The sequence below is a fragment of the Tupaia chinensis genome, unplaced genomic scaffold, assembly GCF_000334495.1.
Source record: "Tupaia chinensis unplaced genomic scaffold, TupChi_1.0 Scaffold145396_1, whole genome shotgun sequence".
In the NCBI taxonomy this organism is placed as follows: Eukaryota; Metazoa; Chordata; class Mammalia; order Scandentia; family Tupaiidae; genus Tupaia; species Tupaia belangeri.
Genome location: NW_006205257.1, coordinates 1,891,761 through 1,911,893, shown reverse-complemented (window position 1 = coordinate 1,911,893; position 20,133 = coordinate 1,891,761). Strand labels below are relative to the sequence as shown.

Here is a 20,133-nt window from a genome sequence, read left to right as displayed (position 1 = left end):
TATTTTTTAACACTATTCTATTTACAATACTTCATATAATAAATAACTTGCAGCAATATAGTGACATTCCTCAAGTTTCTTTTCCACAAGTTTCTAGAGATTTCTTGTTGCATCCATTTACAAAGAAAAAGCAAATGCAAGTTTACACTGTGAGAAAACTGGATTCGACACTACTTCACTATTTTCCAGTATGGCACCCATTTTAAGGCCTAGTCATCCCGCGAACATCGGTGTCCCTCCATGTTAGTACAGAGAACTGTCAGAGTTGAGCAGGCTGAAAGGAGAGGGGAGCTTCTTTTTGACTTGAGGCCTAGAGACCCCAACCGACGGAAGGCACAAGGTGCTGGCTGACTTCTGTCTGTTCTTGCTGGTGCCCCAGCTCAAGAAGGAGAGCTTTTTCGAGATCTTCTTGGTTTTATCGGTTTTATCATTGTCTTCTATGGCTAAGCAGATCATGGAGTAGGTCTTCTGCATTCCCACCGAGTATGTGGCACACTTATTATGCTGCACATGCAGAGAAAGGGAAGAAACGGGGTGTTAGAAGCCTTCGAGACACCTGCTACGGGATTACACAGTTTGAGATTCCCACTTCTCGTTTATAGGCCTGCCTTTTTCGTTTTCTTTTGTTGTTGCTATCGGGTGCATGTGCTCACCAGAGAGACTGAGTGAGAGAGGGAAAATGATAATCCCTACCCAAGGGAGATGGGCAATCCGCAATCCCTTCTCCTCTATTCTCCTTTTAGGATTTTGGACATGCAGACACGTGTCCGTGATTTTCAACTGCTGTGTCCAGGACTCAACTGCAGCATCAGCTATGTGAGATGTGGCCACCTTAACCTCCACGCCACCTGCTGGCCCCTCCCCTTTTTTTGTTTTTAATTTGTTATAGGGCACCTGGACTCACTGAAAGGAGACAGAGAGAGATTAAGAGAGAAAGGGAATGGGACCAACAGATGATGTGTTGGTTAAGGTGCGAACTCCCACATGGCCAACCACAGTTCAAGTCCTGGACTCAGTGGCTTGAAAATTACACCAGGCTCATGTGGGTTCGTGCCCAAAATCCTCAGAGAATGGAGGAGAAGGGATTGTGGCATGGCCATCTCCCCAACAGGGTGCATTCTCATGTTCCCTCTTTCTGTTTGTCTCTATCTCTCTATGGCAAGCACATGCACCAGATGGCTAAGACTTAAAAAAAAAAAAAAAGAGAGAAAGGGAATGGCAGAATGGGATCCAGCCACCTAAACCACCACGCCATGGGCTGGTTCCCCCTTTAACCAGTTTTAAGTGTACCGTTCAATGGCACTAAGTACATTCACCCTGTTGTGCAAACATCACCACCATCCCTTTGCAGAACTTTCTCACCATCCCAAAAATCGAACTCTGCACCCATTAAACATTACTATTAACTTTGGAAGGATTATGCAAGGTGTAGATAGAACATCTGGAGAGGGAACATGTTTCTGAACATTTCCATGTGGGTTTTCGCCTGTTCCCAAGGCTTGCCTAGCACTGTGATTGTTTGGTTCACTAAATATTTATTGAACAGCTACTGTGTTCCAGGTACTAAAATCAAGCTATTTAGAGTATATACGTGGTCTTGAAAAATATTTGTGGAAAATGCATATTATAAAAAAAGCTATGCATAGATTTCAATGTTTTGGGTTTTTTTTTTCCCACCAAAATAAACTCATACTTTAATGCTACTTCTTCATATCTTTGCAAACAATTTTTTTGTCAGGAGTGTATGCAATGACCAGAGACAGAGAGACAGCAAGAGAGAGAGAGATAGGGAGAGTGCACACCCCAGTGGGGCACAGTCACGCCACAATCCCTTCTCCATTTCTCCATCCTGTCAGGATTTGGGACACACATGTGGACATACCCAGCAAGTTTTTCTAGACACCAGGGCTGGGATTCAAACCAAGGTTGGCTATGTGGGATCTGGCTCCCTTAACCAGCAGGCTCTGGGGCTGGCTGGCCCTCTCCACTAACATTATGCAGACCGACCCCTCACATACATATGATAAAGCTAAAGTGGTTGAGTACATTGTTCTTAATATAAATGTTCAGAGGAATCCGAGGTATGCAGCAATAAAGGAAGGTATTCACTGTAAAACACTCCTAGAATTTGGCTCCTTAGAATGAAGGTGCCACTCCCTTTTCTATAAAACTGACAATTAATCCCAGCAGGCTTCTTAGTGCACACATGCTGTCCTTTCAAACAGTAAGACAACAAACGTCCAGGAGGTAGCTTAAGGCTTGCAAACATTTTCCAGCCTTAACCTGCTTACAGTCCATTGTGTATTAAGACAACCACTTCCTTTCCAATGCACTCCACTCTTCCACACTCCTCCGGGAAAACATCAGCTCTAGTTCAGCTCCACCCTCTGCCTCCCCCAGGCCCACATCTGACCAGCTGGGCAACCAGCTATGCATGGCTGACAATATTGTCCAAGGCTGGGATCAGCAGATGGCATAGTGGTTACGTCACTGGACTCCCACATAGTCGACTGTGGTTCGGGTCCCGGACTCAGCAGTTAAAAACAGTACTCTGTTGTCCTTATCTAAAGTGCTTCCTGGGTAAATAGGAGTTTTAAGGGCAACTGAAAATTCACACAAGATGTGTGTGCATGCATGCTCAGGATATCGAGAGGAAGATGAAGAAGGGACTGCGGCATGGCCATGCCCCTGGGGGGGTGATTTCTTGCTCTTTGTCTCTCTCTGTCTCTGGTGAGTGCACGTGCCCTATAGCAAATATCTGTTTAAAAAAAAAATTGACCAACACTTCCCCTGAAATTCTAACTCTGGCCCCAAACCTCTAATGGCCACCCCGTTTCCTGGCACTCCTGTCTTTCCCCGGTAATTCATTGCCTTTTCTCCAAGATACCTGGCTCATCCCTTTTCTTCCCTCCTCGAGCCACTCATCTGCTTTCCTGATATCCTTGCTTAAAAATGCAACTGTCCCCCCAAAGACTATGCCCTCCTTTGTGCCCAGATCCCACTCCCCCTCGTTTCTGCATTTCTGTCTCTCAGACCTTTATCATCCACATGTAAGCTTGCTCTGGTATGTACACACACACACACACACACACACACACACACGCTTGCATGCACATGTGCACACACACCTAGAAAAAGCCTTCCTTGACTCTGTACCCCCACCCACGCCCGCCTCAGTGTCTCTATTCCCTTTAACAAGCACTCCTTTCCTCCTCTCCCGTTCACTATTTTATCAGCCTTCATCCAGCCCACTCCCTACCACCCTCTTCCCGAATCTTCATGGGGCACCCCTCGAACTCTTAGTGCCCCATGGAGCCCCGCTTGAAACCACTCGGGTTCTATGGAGGGGAACTGGGCCCAGGAAGGGTATGACTTGCTAACAATCACACAGCTTGGTAAATCGCTGTCAGGGCCTGATTCCAGATGCTTCCCATTATAGCAGTCATTTTCCAAATGCGCTCCATGGACGAACTCTGGGGTCCCGGCTACAGCCAAGACAGTAACCCAGGGTGGCAGGTAACACAGGGGGCACTAGGCTATATTTGTTCTCAGGACTGAACTTTCTTTGAAGAAAAGGCTCAGCAGTTAAAAACTGTCCTAAGTCCACTGTCATGACCTAAGTCCTTCCTGGGTAAACGGGAGGACCACCATCACGGCTGCTAACGGATCATGCCTACTAGGAACCGAGATACAGCCTCGCTTGATAGAAGGGCTTTACATAAAGTCAGTTTATCCTGAGGCTCCAAGCCTGACCTTGACTTGCCAAAGGCCACACAGCTGGTGGATCTTCACGTGAGGGTGTAGACCCAGACAATCTGAGGGTACACCCCCGAACTCACACATCAGTTCATGAACTGTCTAGAGGAGTCTCACCGGCTCCCGACATTCTACCACACTCCTCGATTTCTTTTCCTTGGGGCAGTTATCAAAATAACAACCCTGGGGCCAGCAGGTGGCATGGTGGTTAAGGCTGGACCACGGTTTGATCCAGCAGTTTGAAACTCACACGGGGCATGTGTGCCTGTGTGCCCAAATCCCATAGGGAGAATGGAGGAGAAGGGATTGTGGTGCTGCCACGCCCCTCCCCAGGGCGATTTCTGTTTCCCTCTCATTATCTTCCTCTTGTCTCTCCGACAAGTGCACAAACTCTATGGCAAAATCATAAAAAAGAAAAAAAAAAAAAACGACACCCTGCAGGGTCAGCAGTTGATGTAATGGTTATGTCATTGGACTCCCATGTAGCCGAGTGCGGTTTGAGTCCCGGACCCAGTGGTTTAAAACTCATACCGAGTGCGTGTGCGTGCGTGCCCAAGATCCCCAGAGGAGAATGGAGGAGAAGGGATTGCGGTGTGGCCATCCCCCCTGGGGAGTGATTTCTCGCTTTCTGTCTGTCTTTCCCTGTCTTTCTAGCGAGCACTTGCGCCCTATAACAAAAACTGCTCAAAAAACAAAAAATCACACCCTGCATTTGCCTATTTAGTGCCAACTTTGTGGGAGCAGAGACCTTCTCTGTCTAGTTCAAGCTGGAGCTCCAGCACCTACAAGCCCATGTGCACACAGATGGTGTTCCGTCAATATTTGTTGAATGAATAAATAAATGTTGTTACAGAGGGCAGTATCTAAGGTACATTATTAAGTGTGGCAAAGTGCAGAGAAGAACCTATGGTAGGATTCCTCCCACTTGGGGAAAAAAAATAAAGGCTAGAACTGTTCATGAGTTTGCAAAGTTTGTTTTCTCACAGGAAACAGCTAACCACGTCTGAATGTGGAGAGGGACTTCGACATGCCAGCTCAAGCTCTTTTGTATCAGTTAACCTTTTTTTTTTTTTTTTAAGAGAGATTTTTGGGACCAGCAGTTAGCATAATGACTATGTCTCTGGATTCCCATGCAGTCGACCACAGTTCGTGTCCTGGACCTGGTGGCTTAAAACTCATGTGGGGTGCATATGCGTGCGAGCCCAAGATCCCAAGAGAAGAATGGAGGAGAAGGGATTGCGGCGTGGCCATCCACCCTATGGGGTGATTTCTCGCTTTCTGTCTCTCCATCTCTCTCCGTCTGTCTGACAAGCACAGGCGCCCTAGAGCAAAAGTCTCTCCAAAAAAAAAAAAAAAGAGAGAGATTTTTGTTATAGGGTATGTGTGCTCACTGGGAAGACAAATAGAAAGTGAGAAATTATCCCTCAGGGGGAATGGCCATACCATAATCCTTTCTTCTTCATTGTCCTCTCAAGATTTTGGGCATGTACGCACACATGCCTGGCATGAGTTTTGTTTTTTTTTCTTAGAAATTTTTTGTATAGGGCACATGCACTCACCGGAAAGATAAAGAAATAGAAAGCTGTAAAAAAAAAACAAAAAACAAAAAACACCGTGAGCATGTATGTGTGTAAAAAAAAACAAAAAAAAAAAACACCGTGAGCATGTATGTGTGCACACCCAAAATCCTGATGGGATGGAGAAATGGAGAAGGGATTGCAGCATGACCACACCCCATTCGAGGGTGTTCTCCCTCTCTCTCTCTGTCATGTGCATACACCCTCTGGTAATTAAAGAAATAAAAAGAGGGCCAGCCTCGTGACCTGACGGTTATCAAGGGAGCCAGATCTCACATGGCCAACTAAGTGGTTCAAATCCTGGCCCTAGCAACTTGGGAAAAAAAAAAAAAAAAGCTAAGCGCATATGCATGTGTGCCTCAAACCCCAACAGGATGGAGAAATGGAAGAAAAGAGATTGCCCATTCCTTCCTGGGAGTGCTTTCTCCTCTCCCTTTTCCTCTCTCTGTCTCTCTGGTAAGCACACATGCCCTCTGAAAAATAACAAATAAACACATACATACATCCATGAGTTTTCCAATGATCTCTTTGGCCAAAGGTGAGCACATTCCAGTAGTTACAAGGTTAGGAGTTCAGAGTTCAGTCATTTGTGTCCCGTTGTGTAGGTGGGAGGGCAGAGAGCTGTAAAGACTCTGGGCTAAACTCCCACCAATATCGCTCCCCACTACTATTTACTGACAGGGGTGGGGCGTGTGTGTGTGTGTGTCAGCACTCACCATGGATGACGACGAGTCCAGGAGGCTCACGACCTTCATCTCGATCTCCTCCTCACCAAAGCCCTTCAGTAGCTTCAGAACCTCACTCAGTGTCAGCCACTTACAATCCACGCCTTGAATGGAAACAATATAATCTCCTTCCTTGGCTCCTGCCAGCTATGAAAGTATTGTTGAAAGAAAGGTCAACGTTTTTTTTTTTTCACTTGAATCGCTGAATCAGTTCCCAGACTCATTAACAAAGCTGACATTTGCATAAACTTACTTCAAGAAAGTAAAAATAAATCCTTTCCTCTCTGGGCACGAAGCAGATATGAAGCCTGTCACCTAAAGTGAGGCCTTTCACTTAGGCGAACCCGACACTCAGTCACCCAGATACTGGTATCCGGGTCGCTTCCTCTGTGTTTTCCCGGCCTGACTCAGTGCACAGCTACCAGGAGGTTTGCTCCCAACCCAGAATGGTGGATACTCACCGCAGCTGAGCTGTAAGGATCCAGAAAGTGGACTTGCACGGGGGCGTTCCCTCTCAAGGTGAACCCCAAGTCATCTTCGTCTTCGGTGAAGCGAATGCTGCGAGGAGGTGTCCACCTCTTGTTGGCCGAAAACACAGATAAGGGGCCCTTTGGAGACAGAATCATTGGGTGTGGGATGTGACGGCTGGACCAGACATTTGAAAGCTAAAGGGAATTTTACCCGTTAACCTTCAAGATCTACCTGACCTTTCTTTTTACTTTTCTTTTTTTTTTTTCTCCTAAATTGAGGGCGTATACGCTCATTAGAGGGAGACAGAGAAAGAGAGGAAGAGGGAGAAAACACCTCCAGTGGGGTGTGGTCACAATCCCTTCTTTTCAGTGTCTCTCCATCCTGTTAGGAGTTGGGCATGCATGGATATGTACCTAGTGTGTTTTTTAAGCTCCGGGGCCAGGATTTGAAACATGGTTGGCTATATGGGATCCAGCTTCCTTAACTTTTATGCCATAGGCCTGTTCATTCGTTTTCTTTCTCTTTCTTTCTTTCTTTCTTTCTTTTCTTTCTTTCTTTCTTTCTTTCTTTCTTTCTTTCTTTCTTTCTTTCTTTCTTTCTTTCTTTCTTTCTTTCTTTCTTTCTTTCTTTCTTTCTTTCTTTCTTTCTTCTTCCTTCCTTTCCCTTCCTCCCTTTCTTCCTTCCAGATTTTCGCTATGACATAGTTCTCCTGCTTCAGCCTTCTAAGTAGCTGGGACTACAGGCACATGCTTTTTAGGGTGTACTGGGAATCAAAGCCAAGCCTGGGTGGCTGCAGTCTGCTGAATGGCAGCACCTAGGAGCGTGCTAGGTTAGGCCTCTCTAGGTTAGGCCTCAGAGACCACTCATGCCACTGGAGCATCACGTGCAACAGCATCATACGAGAACATGAAGTGTCCTTTTCTTTAACACTGCCAATGTGTTTAAAATAACATGATCTTTTATAAATGAGCTCAATGAAAATTATTTTCAATAAAACCTTTAACTTAAAAATCTAAACTAGCAGGGACTAGTTGGTGGCATGGTGGTTAAGGCACTGGATTCCCACATAGCAGACTGAGGTTCGAGTCCCAGACCTAGCGACTTGCTTTCTCACTTTCCCTCTCTCTCTCTTGAGCACACACACTCTGTAGCAAAACTTTAAAAAGTAAAACTAATAATTAATTAAATAAATAAATACTAATCTAAAATACCTAAAAATAACTTTTTTTACATATGCTCTGCTCTGAATGTATATGTCTCCCCAAAACTGTGTTAAAACCAAATCACCGGGGAACCAGCAGTTAGCGTAATGGCTATGTCTCTGGACTCCCACGTAGCCGACTGCGGTTCGCGTCCCGGACCCAGTGGCTTAAACTCACGCTGGGCGCGTGTGCGTGCATGTCCAAGATCCCGAGAGAAGAATGGAGGAGAAGGGATTGCAGCGTAGCCATCCCCCTGGAGGGTGATTTCTCGCTTTCTGTCTCTCTGTCTCTCTCTGTCTGTTTGGCGAGCGCACGCGCCCTATAGCAAAAACCTCTCCAAAAAAAAAAAAGAAAGAAAGAAAACCAAATCACCACTGTGATTATTAAGAGGTAGGGCCTCGTGAGAGGTGACTGGGTCACAAGGACAGGTAGAGCCCTCATGAATGGGATCGGCGCCTTTATAAAACAGGCCCACGGAGGACCACATGCCTCTTCCATCATATGAGGACACAGCCAGAAGGCACCATCTCTGAACCAGAAAACACACCCCTCGCCGGCACCAAATCCACCAGGGACTTGATCTTGGACTTCCCAGCCTCCAAACAGTGAGAAAGAAATTTCTGTTACTTATAAGCCACCCAGCCTAGGATATTTCGTTATAGCAACCCAAATGAACTAAGACAACATATGTGCAAAAAGTTGTCCCCTGAGGACATTTATAAAACAGGCATTCAACGCACCAGTTTCTGGAAGAAGTCCGTTACTGTCACCTTGGAGAACTGTGGCAATATAATTTCAACCTCTTGCTCAGTTTTGGCTAGAAAAGAAGATGAGAGATGGAAAGATAAATGTTTTTGTCATTAAAAGGCATCTGTGAAAACTCACGAGTTTATAGTCTCTGCATGGAAGACAAAGCAACATTTTCTCCTGGTCACTTGTCTTTCCCCTTGGCTTAGAGAAGCCAAAGAGAAGACAAGATATGGCTCAGCCCCTGGCCCAGGGTGGACTGTACCTTCCATGCGGGTGCCCACTATGAGCCATAAGCTGTTCTGGGCTGAGGCAGGGTAGTGACAGTCAGACACACTCCCACCTTCGAGGATCTTACTGATACTCTGGTGAACCTTCTTTGGCACACATAAAACCCCACAGAAGCTCCAGCTAATGTACAAGGCTGAGGCCACACGGAAGGCCCAGGTTCAGATCCCAGACCAACCTGAACAGCACACGCCTATAATCTAGCCAACTGGGAGGCCAGCGCAGAGGACTGCAAAGGCAAGACCCTGCCAGACAATAACTCTTCTGCCTCCCCTCCTCCTCCCCTGCTCACTTGAGCATGTGCACATGCTCTTTCTCTCTCTTCTCATAGGAAAAGAAAGGAAAGAAGGAAGGAGGGAAGGGAGAAACGCTCTCCTGAGAAGTAATCTGTATTTCAAGTGGCATTGTAATGGCAGATCTGTCTCTCAGCACACAGACCTGTGCCTAATGTGCTTCCAGTTTTCTTTTTTTTTTTGGGGGGGGGGGGTTTCGCTATAGGGCGCGTGCACTCGCCAGACAGACAGAGAGACAGAAAGCGAGAAATCACCCCCCAGGGGGGATGGTCACGCCGCAATCCCTTTTCCTCCATTCTCCTCTCGGGATCTTGGGCATGCACGCACACGCGCCCGGTGTGAGTTTTAAGCCACCGGGTCCAGGACGCGAACCGCAGTCGACTACGTGAGAGTCCAGCAACATAGCCATTACGCTAACTGCTGGTTCCCCTGGTTTTCCTTACTAACGTGTGACTTGAAGATTTCATAGCGAGAGGTGGGTTTGCCAGTCAAGTCCATTCATCATTATGAATCTCCACCCGTCTCTTCACAGTAGGCTCAGGCCCACCCTGAACAAAGGCTAGTCAGTTTCTAACAAAGGACCCGCTTTTGTTTTTTAAGGTTTTTGCCTTAGGGCACGTGCTCCCTAGAGAGACAGAGACAGTGCTCCTTCATTCTCCTCCCGGGATCTTGGGCATACACACACATGCTCCCAGCAAGAGTCTCAAGTCACTGGGTCTGAGACTTGAACCGTGGTTGGCCATGTGGAAGTCCAGTGATGTAACCACTATGCCATTTGCTGGCTCCAGAGCAGGCAAATTATACATGAACAACAGTATAAAAAGAAATAGAGGGCCAGCAGGTGGCGTGGTGGTTAAGACGCTGAACTCCTACTTGGCCAACTGTGGTTAGAGTCCTAGAGCTGGCGGTTTGCTTTCTCACCTTTCCCCTCTCTGTCTCTCTCTAGTCAAATTAAATAATAATAATAATAAATAAATAAAATGCACAATTCTTATTTTTTAAAAGAAAGAGAAATAAGAGAGCCAGCCAGTAGTGTGATGGTTAAGATGGTTGTATGGGACCAGCAGTTGGCGTAATGGCTATGTCGCTGAACTCCCATGTAGCCGACCGCGGTTTGAGTCCCGGACCTGGTGGCTTAAAACTCACGCTGGGCGTGTGTGTGTGTGTGTGTGTGCCCAAGATCCTGAGAGGAGAATGGAGGAGAAGGGACTGCAACGTGGCCATCCCCCCTGGGGGGTGATTTCTTGCTTTCTATCTCTCTTTCTAAAGTCTCTGTCTTTCTGGCGAGTGCACACACCCTACAGCAAAAATCTCTCAAAAAAAAAAAAAAGATGGTTGTATCCCACATAGCCAACTATGCAGTTTGAGTTCCAGACCCAGCAGACTAAAAAAATACATCAGGCACATGTGTATACATGCCCAACATCCCAAGAGGAGAACGGGGGAAAAGAGACTGCAGAGTGGCCATTCCCCCGAGGGTTGATTTCTCACTTTCCCTTTCTCTCTAGGGAGTGCACATGCAAACTAGGACAAGAGAAAAATAAGGAAATTGAACAACAATATAAAAAGGCGATTTAGGGACGGAGAGCTGGCACCACAATGCAGGTCACTCCCCTCTATGCGTGAGATGATGACCCTGTGCTTCTTGCAAGCCCCAGAACAAATGCTGGGTTCCCCCAGAGTCCCCACCTGCTACCAGATGTGCTGTCACCTGGAGCTGCCCATCTGTGTCCTCTGTGGAGTCCCAGTCTCTGGCTCCTGACCTTCTTTGGGGTGATGGCAGAGGTGACTACGGTGTCCATGGAGGTGACTGCGGTGACTACGGTGTCACAGAGGTGACTACGGTGTCCATGGAAGAGACACCCCAAGGGCTATGCCTGTCACCTGGGGCAGACCTTGATCTCTCTAAGCCTTTATTTCCTCACCTAGAACACGAGGGCAGCACTAGGCCTCCCCCATAGCACCGGAGGAGAGCTGAATGAGATTCTATATCCATGCGATGCCAATTTGGCAGAGCCCAGAAGCTCCAGGGATGTCACCTAACATCACTACACGCAAGCCAGGTTTAGTCTGAGCAGGGCCCTTTCTCTATGGAGCTAGTTCTGAAAATTCAGATGGAGCTCCAGAGACTGGGACAGAGGCATAGGGAGTAAGAGGGGGGCCGGGGGGGTGCAGTAAGGAAGAAGAGATCAGGCCACCTTCCGTCCCACACCCCTCATTCCTGGAAAGACCCTAAATCATTCCTCACTATAAAGCCACTTCTCAAGGGTGGCCCTCTCACTCTCGCCGTCAGGCAGAAGTGACCACCACCTCCCCGAGGGCAGAAACTACTGTCTAGTTCACCTCTGTAATCCTGGCCCCACGACAGTGCTCAGCACCCGGGAGAGCCTTCGAAATGGTGCTGGTGGTGATGAAACAGAGAGGATAGGGGGACAGAACAAGCCTGGGGGAAGAAATCAGGATGCATCTGGCTCTCAAGCCATGCAGCTGGGGGAAGACGGACAGCAAAGTGCGGTTTCCCAGAGGCAACTGGAAACGTGAGTGGGTGTGGAGTCCAGCAAAGATTTCAAGGCAAAAGGTCAAGTTCCAGGGGTCTCCTGAACTGGGGTAATTGCTAAAAACCCCAAAGAAGGTCAGGAGACTTTCTGGAAAGGGACCTAAAGAAGGCAAATCAGAGAGGGTAGACCCTTAGCAAATGCCAGTGGGTGGGACTGAGCAAGAGGACAGATAGCGCAGGGGACAAGAGGGATTGATTGGGGACATGAGAACAGAACCAGCACAGGGGGGCACCCTGACGCCAAGGGACAAATGGCAGGGCATGAGGGGAGCCAGATGCTGCAAAGGGGGTCCAGGAGGATGAGACCCCAAAGAAGCCCCTGGATTTGGGAATGAAGAGATAACAACTCTGGGACAAGAGCCATCCCTTGGTCCCGCCCCATGCAGCCCTTCATCCCCCGAGCCCAGAAAATAGGGAGGGCTTGCCTGTCCCTGTAGGGTGAATGACTCAAGGCTGTGTTTCCCGGAGTGCCCCTGCCCACATGCAGAGCACGCAAAGCACACTGAGCACGGCCAGGCACGCACACGACAGGCACATGGACGAGGTCACTCACAAACAATGTCGGGAGCGTCGATCAAGTTCAGAAGGTCGTCGGCCTCTTGGTGCCGGGCATACTTGAGCCGAGAGCGCTGGTGGGCGGCGGATAGCACCTCCTGCAGCACCTCGATGTTCCGCAGCTTCTTGCACAGGCTGGCCTCCCTCACAGACTCCTCGTGGTGGGTAATAGCTCTGCGCAGGTGCGACTTGCCTGCAGACGGGAAACCACCGCCCACGTGACCCCTGACTCCATCCAGGATGGCCAAGGGCCCAAGGATCGACCAAGAAGGTGGACATTCTCTTTTCATAAGGATGTGCCCAGACAGCCTAAACCTCATGTTCTTATTTTTTTTTTTCCGGTTAAAAGAATTATTTTATTTATTTGTTTGGTTGGTTGTTTGTTTGTTTTAATTTGCTATAGGACCTACGTGCTTAACCAGAGATAGAGAAATAGAGTGAGAGAGGGAAACGGAGATAGCAAGTTGCCAGGTCCGGAACTCAAACTGCCATCAGCCATGTGGGAGTCCAACACCTTAACCATCATGCCACCAGCTGACCCCAGCCTAAGCCTCTCTTAAATACACGTGTAATGTGGATGCTTAATGCCAACAGGGGCTGGAGGGAGTGACAGCAGGAGAGAAGGGGAGGAGATGGGGTCAGAGAGGAGCAAGGTTCATGGCTGATCTTAGAAGTGCAGGGTGAGGACTCACTCCTACTCTGGGCGAGATGGGGACCGCCATGGTGTGCGCTGAGGACTGACATGATCTGACCCACAGAGTCAGACTCCGAAGGAAAAAAAGGACGCAGGGAGACCAGCTCTGAGCTGGACAAGCCAGGTGGCCTCTATGGGCCTGTAAGACAGGGGTCATGTCAGACTATCTCAGGGGCTGCATGAGGTTTAAACACTCACTGAACACCTGTGGCCTCAACTAGGGCAGTAGGGTAAGAAGGGGTAGGGTTTGATTTACTAATCAAATATGGAGTGGCCCCGTCTAAGCCTGATGGCCTCCGTGCCTGCAAAAGACAAGAGTAGAGCAGGAGGTCAAGGGTTCTGGCCTAAGCACCTACAGAATGGAGCTGCCATCACTGAAACGTCGGAACCGTGTGTGTGTCTGTGTGTGTGTGTGGGCAGGGGAGTAGAGGAAGAAGGCCCTGCACATGGAAAGAGAGATTATAGAGACATGGTGAGACTGAGTCAGGACAGTTCATCACTAGTATTACACTAATCTTAGTGATGGTGAAATAAGAAACTAACCAGGGACCAGCAGATGATGTAGTGGTTACATCGTTGGACTCTCACGGAGTCGACCTTGGTTTGAGTCCCAGACAGGGCAGGTGTGCGTGTACATCAAAAGTTCAGAGAGGAGTATGGGAGAGAAGGGACTATGGTGTGGCCATCAGCCCTGGGGGATGATGTCTCACTTTCTGTCTCTCTGGCAAGCACACACGCCCTATAGCAAAAATCCCTCCAAAACAAAACAAAAACCAAGAAAACCAACCAACGCATCCTGCCACCTTGGACTGGCAAGGGCCACACCACAGACCTCTAGGGGCTGGGAGGTGGTCGGAGCCCTGGCTCCACAGTGGGAAGCCTGGATATTCTTGGGCCTTTGAGAACACAGCCCTGGCAGCTCTCCGAGACTCGAGAATCGTGCCTCAAGAATTTCTGAAGCCAAGTGGCTGTGGTGACTCCAGACATCCTACTTTTCCAAGGCAAGCCCCGGGGACTTGACTGGGGTCATCCAGGAGTAGGGCCAATACGCACCCAGTTGTTGGCGCTGAGGATCGTTTTTCAATGTGGCCAAGGGCGTCAATCCCTCCGGCATGTGGTCATAGAGCTGGGACAGGCACTTCTCCTGGTGGTCCTCATCTGCGCCTGGCTTCACTGCAATGACAGTTGTAGGTGACAACCCCTCCCATGGATGTAGCCACAGGCCCCATGTAGAGACTTTCTCTTTCAACTCCATCCCTAGGTTTCTTTCTTCTCCGGGTTTACAAGGCCCATTTTGGACTTAAACTGTGGTCAACCATGTAAGAGTCTAGTACCTTAACCACCACGCCACGTGCTGGCCTACAAGGCCCATTTGGGATAAGGGATCTCCTTTCCATCTCTGGACACACTCCCCCACGGTGGAGCCACCCATCCTCCAGGGTTTCCTGATTTGGCCCTGAGCCCCTGAACACTACCTCCTCCATGTGGCCCACCCCGAAGAAGCTCCTAGCATCCCTCTGACGCTGCGCTGCGAGGCCCAACCTGCACAGCATGATGGCTTCCAAGTCTGCAGAGGCCCTGCCCCAGCCGCAGAATGCCCTGAGCCTCCTGGCATGCCTCCTCCTCTCAAGCTTCTCCAAACCACTTGCCAGGACCGCAGTGCTCCCAGCCTCTGCTCCTGCGCTCACTACTGTCCTCTCCCTCCTTGTTCGGCTGGAAAAGCCCACTGTGAATGTCAGTGCCCGAGAAACCTCCAGGACCCCACCAGGAGTCCAGCCACTGCGCCTTGTCTCTACAGCGACCACCGAAGACTATACTTCCAGCCCTTTACCCACCCTGTCCCACTGAAGACAGTATAATACGGGGCGTGGCAGGTAACCCGTTCAGAGAGGCGACCACATACAAGGCACTATTTAGCTCTGAATACAGGCCCTCTGAATACAGAGCCTTGGTGTTCACAACAGCCCAGAGAAATTCCCTTCATATCCCCCATTTTACAGATGAAGAAACTGAGGCAGAAAGTAGTTAAGTAACTTGCCCAAGGTCACACAGCTAGTTAATGGCCGAGCTGAGATAAGAACCCAAGCCGTCTGGCTCCAGAGACTGCCCCTTTAATTATTTCGGGGGCTGCCACGATTAGGACTAATTAGATAAAAAAAGAAAACAGCCCCACTTCTAGATTGAGGTCAGCCCGAGGGTGAGGCAAGTGAGGCACTTGCCTTGGGCTCGACATTTAAATGGATGCCAAAAACTCAGTAAACAAGATATGTAATATTTTTTATGCAATTTCGTGGACACCAAAACGAATGCAAAAAAAGCCCATGATGAATAAAACATCCAAATTCACTTTGCCTCAGGCTCACATATGATTCAGCACAGATCGGTTACTTACCCCTGCTTTTCATTAAAATTTTGATCATCACAGTGTTTTGTTTTGTTTTGTTTTAGGTTTTCACCATAGGGCATGGGTGCTCGCCAGAGAATGAGACAGACAGATGCAGAGAGAAGGAAAGTGAGAAATCATCCCCCAGGGGAAGGTGGCCACACTGCAATCCCTTCTCCACTTTCCTCACGGGATTTGGGGCACGTGTACACATGCAAGCTCTGTGTTTTTCAAGTCACCAGGTCCGGGACTCGAACTGTGGTTGACCATGTGGGAGTCCAGCACCTTAACCACCACATCCACCTGCTGGCCCCCACCACAGATTTTTTTGCATTCATATAATTAATTTAAAATACTGCTTTAAACATGTTACTTATCACTCTTTTTAAAGTTTATTCACTTATTTCTTCCATGAGCAAGAGACAGGGAGACAAAGAAGCCCACTCTATAGGGGCTTCACATCCAATCCGCCTCAAGTCTCAGCCAGCCTGGACTGCAGGCATGCATGCCTGGTGTGCTCAGGGAGGTCCTGGGACATGAGCCCAGAACCGAATTTCCTGTATGAGTCCAGTTGTGTTACCACTGATCTCGATTACTGAGGTTTTGGGCTCTCCTCAGATTTCAGATTCCAGATGAAAAGTCATCTGCTGGGACCAGCAGTTAGCGTAATGGCTATGTCGCTGGACTCCCATGTAGTCGACTGCAGTTCCAGTCCTGGACCTGGTGGCTTAAACTCATGCCAGGCACGTGTGCGTGCATGCCCAGGATCCTGAGAGTAAAATGGAGGACAAGGGAGGGGATGATTTCTCGCTTTCTGTCTCTCTGCCTCTCTCTCTCTTTCTGGTGAGCGCATGCACCCTATAGCAAAAACCTCTCCAAAAAAAAAAGAGAGAGAGAGAGAGTGAAAAGTCATCTGCTTAACCCAGAGAGAAGTAGTTTCCCCTTCTCTCACCCACAGCTGTGTGCCATCTGTCTGGGTCAACCTGCCATTCTCACCCTCTGTCTTAGGCTGTGAGCACCTCCCCGCAGGCAGGCAGCGGTCACTCAGCTCAGAATTCCCTCGAGCAGCTAGACTACAACCCTCGCCAAGCCCCAGAGACTCTGAGCCCCAAGCCTTACACTGGTGGTCGATGAGGAGAGTGGCGGTGAAGTAGTGGGCCAGGGCACTGTAGTGGTGAGCCTTCACACAGGCCAAGCTGGCCCAGGAGTAGGGGATGTTCTCCTTCACGGGCGCCTGGCTCATGGCCGTGTGCAGCTGCCGGTAGACCTCTCCCACCTGAAACAGAAGGAACATTGGGAAGGGGAAGCCCAGCACAAAGGCCCTCGTGAACCCGGCTGCAGAAAAAGGAACCTTTCTTCTAAACAGTGGGATAGCAGCCCTGCAGGGGGCGGCTCCAGAAACTGGGAGCAACTCCAAGCAATTCTTCAAGCTGCCAGCGTCCGAATTAACAGGGGGGTCGGGCAACTGCCATTTACGCTGGTTTTTAGACTAAGTCGCAGATGGAATCAGTGACCCGGATCTGAAACTTTGATACTTGCCAAGAAAACACAAGCCAGCAGCCCCAGCCGGGACAGGCATACTGCCCAGGTCACGGGCAAGCTGCCGTGGGAAGCCACGGCTGCCTCCAGTGCACCTGCACCCACAGAGCCTGCCTCCACCCCCAGGCCACAGGAACCAGGGAGCTTTACCTTGGCAGCCTCCTGAGCCACCTTCACCAGCATGAAGAACTCGTTCCGGATCCCAGGGAGGCTGATTTTCTCAAACACGCATTCCTGGGCTTGCGCGAGCATCATCTTGACGAGCACGCTGAGCATGGCGGGGCTCATGTCGTAGCTCGGAGTGTGGGTAAACGTCTCCTTCAAGTAGTTTAAGACCCCTGAAATGGCCACATGTGGGCCCATTAGTAGAGGATCACCACTATTTCACCGTGCTGCTATGGAGGAGGACAGAAGCAAAAATACAAAACTGGTGGCCAGACAGGGGCGCAGCGGTAAACACCATACCACACCGCACCACACTGCACCGCAAGGCTGAGCCACCTGGGAGGGTTGCTGGTTTGTGTCCAGAGACCCCACAGAGCACACCAGGTATGAGAGTGCCTGTGATGCAAGCTGGCCGAGGCTGGGGAAGGACCCTGTCGGGGGCCCTCTGTCCTGCTTCTGTCTCTCTCGCTCTCGCTCATGGAATAAATAATAGATATATACATACATATCTAAGTGTATTTATATACACATATATACTGGGATGTTGGAAAACTCACAATGTATATTTTCTATACAAGAATGCATCACGACTTTCCAATGACCCAATATATCTGTGTGTATGTGTATATAAAACCTGCAGCATCTTTAAAAATGTAATTCTTGGGGCCAGCAGATGGCGTTAACGGTTACGTCACTGGACTCTCACAAGGCCGACACCGGCTTGAGTCCTGGACCCGGCGGCTTGAAACTTATGCCAGGCGCATGTGCGTGTGTGCCCAAAATTTGGAGAGGAGAATGGAAGAGAAGGGAGTGTGGTGTGGCTATCCTCTCTAGGGGTGATAATTTTGCTTTCTGTCTCTGCTTCTCCAGCAAGTGCATATACCCTATAGCAAAAATCCCTCTAAAGAAGAGGGAAAAAATGTAATTCTTGGGGCCAGCAGGTGGCATGGAGGTTAGGATGGCTAAGCAGTTCATGTTCCAGACCAGATGGCTTTGAAAATCATGGTAAGTGCATGTGAATGCCCCACATCCCAAGAGAACAATGGAGAACCGACTGCAGTGTGCCATCCCCCTGGGGGATGATTTCTTACTTCTCTCTCTCTCTCCCCCTGTCTCTCTGGTTAGTGTACATGTCCTATAACAAAAACTACCAAAAAAAAAAAAAAAGTAATTCTACTATATAGAATGTCCCAGCCATTCCATACCTAGGAGTGGAATTTAGTTAAGTGCCTGCTTTTTAGCTGTACACCAATACTCACGGTAGCATTATTCACAATAACCAAAAGGTGGAAACAACCCCGCGGACAGGCTCCATATATGGAGCTCTCCTCCTCCCCTCTTCTCCCTGAGGCCCAGCTCCTGGTCTAGTGGGGCCTCCTGAACATCTCGTGACCAGTCCCTCATGGCCAGGGCAGTCCCAGAGGCATACACCCCTCTCCCACGTACACATCCCCAGATCAGAGCCACGAGATGAATGTATAAGCTCTGGCAACTCTGCTAATCAATAATTTCACCGCTGTCAACCTCAAACAATGTAGGGAGGAACCAAATTCCTGCCTTGGGGACGGGAGCCTGTACAGATCTTGCAGCGATACATGTACCCTTTGATCTGTGCTACGTGTCACATGAGCCTGTGTTCGTGACAGCATGGAGCATTCTCTGGCTGGTCAGCAGCAGAGCTTCCCTAGTAAGTAAATGCACGTCTTTCGTGCTGGACCTCCAGCTGTGTTCTTTGGGATCTGTAAACATCATGGGCAAGCCCTCTCAGATGTAGGGCTTCCCCAAGACAAACACAAATGTCCTTCCATGGAGGGATGGCCTATCCATACAATAGAAAAATGTTCAGCCTTTTTTTTTTTTTTGGGAGGTTTTTAGGGAGCGTGTGCTTGCCAGAAAGATAGAGACAGAGAGAAAATGAGAAATCACCCCCAGGGGGGGATGACCACGCCGCAATCCTTTCTCCTCCATTCTCCTCTCGGGATCTTGGGCATGCACACACAAGCGCCCAGCGTGAGTTTAAGACACCGGGTCCAGGACTCGAACTGCGATCGGCTACATGGGAGTTCAGCCACATGGCCATTATGCTAACTGCTAAATGTTCAGTCTTAAGAAGGAAGGAAATGATGTCCCATACTACGGCGCCAATGAAGACACTGTGCTAAGTGAAATAAGCTTGTCATGAAAGGATAAGTGTTCTATGATCACATTTAGATGAGGTACCTGGAATAGTCAAATTCATAAGGACAGACAGTGAGTGGATTAGAGGTTGCCAGGGGTTGGAGGGAGGGGCATGGGCAGTTACTGTGTAATGAGTTCCAGGTTTCAGTTTAAATGATAAAAACGTTCTGGGGATGGGTAGCAGTGATGATTATTCGACGGGAATATACTTAATGCCATGGACTACAGTGAACTTAAAAATGGTCAAAATGGCAATACTGGGCCTGGCAGGTGGCATGGTGGTTAAGGATGTTTAACCTCATGGACGACTGTGGTTCGAGTCCCGGACCGGGCAGCTTGCTTTCTCTTGCTTTCCCTTTCTCCCTCTCTGTGTGTCTCTCTCTGACCAAATTAAAAAATAATAATAACAAATGGAATTAAATAATTTTTTAAAGAATTATCTATTTTTAAATGTATTTATTATTAATTTTTTTCACATAAGTTTTGCCAGAGACAGAGAGAGAAAGTGAGAAAGCAAGTTGCCAGGTCCAGGACTCGAACTGTGGTTGGCCATTTGGAAGGAAATTCCAGCACCTTAACCACGACACCACCCGCTAGCCCCAATAAAGACTTCTTAAGGAAAAAAAAAACAGAAAAGAACATTAACTGTCACAAGCAGTCACTGACAATCAGTCTGGAGCTGAAATATAATCTGTGACATGAATCCCATCCGACCAGTTCCTCCGGTTTTGCTGGGAACAGAAACTGCACTGCAGGAGCAGGGCCCCTGCCACAAGCTGTTTACTCCCCCAGGCACCCCCGTCCCAAGCTTCTGTCCATACCTTTGCCATCTTGGAGACAGGTCAGAAAGTGTGTCTGCTTAAGATAACTCAGAAAGAAAGATGAGTCCAGAGAAAGAGTTACAGCAAAGGAAAAGTGATTCCCACATGAAATCTTAGCACACACCATTTCATCCCAAGGGACCACTTTTTTTTTTTTTTTTTTTTTTTTTTTCCAAAGGGGA

General features: G+C 48.7%; 1 protein-coding gene across 1 annotated transcript in view; it reads right to left on the bottom strand.

Annotated features, from left to right (window-relative positions):
- The window catches only part of RHPN2 (rhophilin Rho GTPase binding protein 2), a gene marked incomplete at its 5' end in the record, with an annotated part of 57,358 nt that continues 37,225 nt past the window's right edge, over window positions 1-20,133 (bottom strand). The window contains 8 exon segments of the mRNA XM_006167986.3: window positions 1-504; window positions 6,050-6,205; window positions 6,520-6,666; window positions 8,472-8,548; window positions 12,170-12,364; window positions 13,919-14,038; window positions 16,368-16,524; window positions 16,938-17,125. Of these exon segments, the coding sequence (XP_006168048.2) occupies window positions 244-504; window positions 6,050-6,205; window positions 6,520-6,666; window positions 8,472-8,548; window positions 12,170-12,364; window positions 13,919-14,038; window positions 16,368-16,524; window positions 16,938-17,125 (1,301 nt within the window).